The 4551-nt window shown below is 39.3% G+C and overlaps 1 protein-coding gene across 2 annotated transcripts; it reads left to right on the forward strand.

The window, feature by feature from the left end:
- Window positions 1-687: 687 nt before the first annotated feature.
- On the forward strand, window positions 688-3665 carry LOC147857599 (F-box family protein). 2 transcript variants are annotated; one of them, XM_087327698.1, is made up of 2 exons: window positions 688-1912; window positions 1993-2466. In XM_087327698.1, the coding sequence occupies exons 1-2, from the start codon at window positions 824-826 to the stop codon at window positions 2128-2130; spliced, it is 1227 nt and encodes a 408-aa protein (XP_087183824.1). In that variant the 5' UTR covers window positions 688-823; the 3' UTR covers window positions 2131-2466. The 2 variants fall into 2 exon arrangements, with proteins under 2 accessions (XP_087183824.1, XP_087183823.1); XM_087327697.1 differs by lacking the exon at window positions 1993-2466 and adding an exon at window positions 2883-3665 and having other exon boundaries at window positions 703-1912.
- Window positions 3666-4551: the final 886 nt, after the last annotated feature.

Raw genomic sequence — 4551 nt, forward strand, 5'->3', positions numbered from 1 at the left:
TGACAATGCGCTATTCGTTTGTGTATTAAATGTTCATTATAATTACAGTATTTCAACAAAATGGCATGAAAACTTCATTCATTTGAAACGTTGTTCGTCTTTCATTCATTAAAACGTCATTTGATGTTCATTTTCCAAGAAGTACAGTTGGGAAAGTTGCAACTAAGTGCAAAAGGTGGCAACGGCATAACAATGATCACCTCATACACTTTGTGCTAACTTTTGATGAAATTGGATCAAGATGTATTTTAAGAAGAGAGGGACACATGCTTTGCCATGTCTTTTAACGATTTGAATCAGGAATAAGAAGCTAGAGTTGAGCAAAAGTTATGTTCCAATGATTTCGAACACAAGCTAGGAAGGTAGAACATGACCAAAGTTATGTTCGACAATATGAGCCAGGCCTAGTAAGGTAGAAGAGCATCAAATGGGCTAGGTTATGGTCCAAATAATTCGCCAGGTTGTGTTGGGCAGACAATTGTCCAGGAAGAGAAAACTCAGGTTTGGTCATTATAACTGGGCTGAAGAATGTGGAGCCCTGTAAGCCAGGCTGTGTGAAAAAGACCAATCTGAGTTCGGTCCGAGAAGCCATGGCTGTGACCTTCCTGTGTTTGACAAATTGGCCCTCTAAGAAGAGAAAATAAGAAGAGGAGAGGAGAGGAGAAAAAAGAGAGGAAGGATGACAGTCCAGAATATAGATATAGTTTTCTTTGCCATGTAAATCAGAGAAATGAGAGGGCTAGATTTGTAATTTCGCTTGCTCGATCAACACAAGAACCTACCCCGCGCAGAGACAGGCAGACAGACAGACGCAGGAGGAGATATGGAAGGAAGGCCAAGCTTACTCGACCTTACAGAAGACGTCCTCATCTGCGTCCTCTCCTTCCTTGAACCCAAAGATCTCTTCACCTGCTCTTTTCTATGCAAACGCCTCAGAGAGCTTTGCAATGGAAACGGGAAAGCTTGGCTTCCCATCTGCGAAAGAAGATGGGGCCGTTTCACAGATCTCAGGAAATGGGGCCATGGAGAAATCTCCCATAGTTTCTTATATTCTACACTGTCAAGATGGGAGAATCTGATAGGTTTCTGGCGAGGTGTGGGTTCGAGCGGGTATGGCTCTTTAGCTCTGTTCCAATGGAGCTCTAATCGGATTTTAGGGTTTAAACTTGTTCCTGACGACATGGACATGGGCATGGAAGGTTATAATTATGGTGTTCAGAAGATACCTTTCTTGTGGATGGGCATTAATAAAGATGGGCAGGTTGTGTGCTATCTTGATCCTTACTTAGGATGTCTTGATGCCGATAAGAAGATGGAGGAAGAAGATTTATCTGCCCAAGGTATGTTGCTTGTTGATGTGCATTTTGTGGGTGACCATCATCTCGTGATCCAAGAGATTGTTCAACACTCTGTTGTTTCTCTCAACAATGAGCTTGCCCATGCTGTGACTATGGCGGCATTTGGAAATAGCCATACTTTAGATGCGCTCATGATTAGCCCGCCACCATCGACGCCTTTAAAAGATAAGGACATGAAAGGTTCGCCTTCATCCTTTACATTGTTGTCTCCATCGTCATTGTCATCACTATCCATATCATCGTCAAGTTCGATTTCATCATCATCATCAGTAGCATCGCCATTAATGTCCAATGGTAGAAGCCCCTATTCGAGTAGTTCTGAATCTGATAGCTATGGTTGTAGTCCCCCCACCGGGAGCTTCCAATATGAGATGTATCACTTTCTTAAGAACAGAGTTACTAGTGCAGGAAGCGAGAAGGCGAGACAGAAACAAAAGAGAAGGGATAAAGGGCGTACTCGGCATCCTGGAAAATCTATCCGCGAGCCCGATCACTTTGTTAAAGTAATACATGAAAGACCCACAAAATCAAGACCCCTTCAAGGACTTTGGAAGGTAGGAATGAACTAGCATGTGCATTGATCTATATTTGATTGTTTTTATCTTAATTGGGACCAATATTTGTCTTCTTTCAGTATGAATACGATCATATCTTAATCGAGACAATTAGGTCAAATATAGTTCCAGTAGCTATCTCATTTGGTTGGCAACAAATCACCATAGCTATATGGTATAGACATAGGTCTAGGGTTAACGGGTATGTGTTGACCTAACTCAATGGATTCCCAGAAGGTACGAGCAAATTAACAGAATCAATTAGGCCAGGCGTAGGGCCCATTGGAATGTAGCACATGAATGTAGTCCGTTTGATTGCATTAAATATCGCAGAGTTGATTAAGATTTGTCACCGATGGGAGGAGTAGGTTAAGGGCTGTAGTGTGGATACTTATGCTTCATATGTAGTTGTAGGGTTAACTCCTATAAATAAGGCTTGTCGAGTGCATTCGGGTAATCATACCTTAATTAAGCCAATTAGGCTAGAAATAAGCCACAGACAATTAGTTTGATGAAAGTATTTAACCTTAAGGGGTATATATTTAAGAAAGTCAATAAGGCTATTATCTTATGGAGGCCATTTGTTCTGGCAGAGTTTGGATAGCTTCAGTTTAGACAAAGACCTAGGGATGGCAAGTATATAGAATATTGGCCTCAATAGCTGACTCCGTCAAGGTAGTACCTTGATCCTTAATGGAGTCCCTTTGTCCAAAGATGGGTTGTGGATGGGAATTTGGTCAGCCAAACTCTGGATAGCAATATTATGGATGTAGAGTTTGAAAATGAACTCTATTAACTTTTAAACAATGATCGTATGCACGCTTGAAGGATTGCTATTTGAGGTGGATTTCAGAGTTGAACACAATCTATGAGTTATAGGACAAGGAACCACACCTCTAGGATAACCTTGGGTCCTCGGTTTTAGTTTATTGAGATTGATAGTAACTGACTGCACTTGAACATTGTTTAGGGTTTCTCTGGTGCGGGGCTAGATTTTGTCCTAGTATCGTACGATGACAAAGAAGGAATTGTTTGCCGCAAGGTGCAAGACTTAGCCGGTCCTTCAAAATGCGGATCAGTGCTTTGGACCTCTAATTCTATAACAAGAGTTGAACCTCCACTTCCAATAAGTGAGCAAGCATTTTACAATAGTTGTATGCACATTCGACCATCAAGCTCAAGTACAAATCATACTGAAACAAGGTTAGCGCCTTCTCAATATAGTGAAGAGGTGATCGGGATGCTATGCACATCTTCATGTGATTTTCAGTCTGTGTTAACTTCTAACAACAGAGAAGGAAGGATTTGGCTTTATGCGGATGGAAATTTCGGGTTCAGTTATCTCCATTCAAATTCTGTTGTTGATTTTAGGGTTTTGTGTACTGAAGGATGCTTGTTGGACAGCATCGAGTGAAACGAAACATTTCTTCGACATTGCATTTACTCGAGAACAAAAAAAGACGTCAATTCTGCCTGCCATTTTATCTCAAGGTAGGATAGATGTAGGCATGTTCATCGAGATGTTTCCTCTCATGATGTCAAGATAACAGCATGTGTATGTTATTGTGTGTGTGCGTGTGCATCTGTGTTGGTGATTGTGGTTGTGGTTGTGGTATTAGGAAGAAAGGGTTTATGCATCACAAAAACGAAAGTGTAATTTTTTGTGGGTTTTCACTCATGCTGAGGTTTCCCACCAGTAATATATTGTAATACAAAAAGGTTCAACCATGGCCTTGGTGGCCACCATTATACCATATTCTTTGGATGTTTCTAAACTAATATATTGGGATTTCTCCACAATGAGGTTTCCTACCATATTGTACTACAAAAAATGAGGTTTCCTTCCCTTTTGATGTAACAATGAGGTTTCCTACCATATTGTACTACAAAAAACAAGATGTGTGCATAGAAGCGTGTTGTTGCATGTTGCATATTCTCTAGGTATTCTTATTGGTCACTTTATCCTCTAGCATATTCTCTAAGAACTCCCTATTCTGTTGGCTCTCCTTAGCATGAAGATGTTTACGTTGAAGATTAACATCTCTTTGAATGAATTAAAAAAACCATCTCAAATGTGCATATCTAGTTGGTGGTTATCCTGCATATCTAGTGTTTAGGTAGTTGCATTCCTCAAGAATACAATGCTTGCTTAAACATCATTGTATTTTTAATTAATTTAACTTAAATGCTTATTTTATTTAATGGTTTAATTTAATGTATTTTTCTTAATTTTAATTTTTTAACTTAAATGGTTTGTTTTGGTTTCAACTTTTGTTGATATGATTTGGTTTACCTTTTCCTTAAATGGTTTCGTTTAAGTAGCTTGAGAGCTCATAAACAGTTTGGTTTTTGTTTTCTTTATGTTTTGGCATTATATGCATTAGGTAACATGTCAAAATTTGAGCATAGATGCATTGTTTTGGCATTAGGTAACATGACAGTTTGCGAAATCTCCAAGACATAATCCCAAATATTTTGTGTGGCCATTGTACAAATTGAAGAGTATTATTTTTCCATTGTGCAAAAAACAAAATCACCTATTGTTGATCCATCCTCTTTACAAATGAACCTAAAGGCAACCCTCCCCCAATCAACATTGTCCGTTAAATAAAGACATTTGTTTGAAACAATCAAGACTT

This window comes from Azolla caroliniana, unplaced genomic scaffold (genome assembly GCF_043228905.1).
Source record: "Azolla caroliniana isolate FFs.n. ecotype wild unplaced genomic scaffold, voAzoCaro1.0.p SCAF_11, whole genome shotgun sequence".
Taxonomy (NCBI): Eukaryota; Viridiplantae; Streptophyta; class Polypodiopsida; order Salviniales; family Salviniaceae; genus Azolla; species Azolla caroliniana.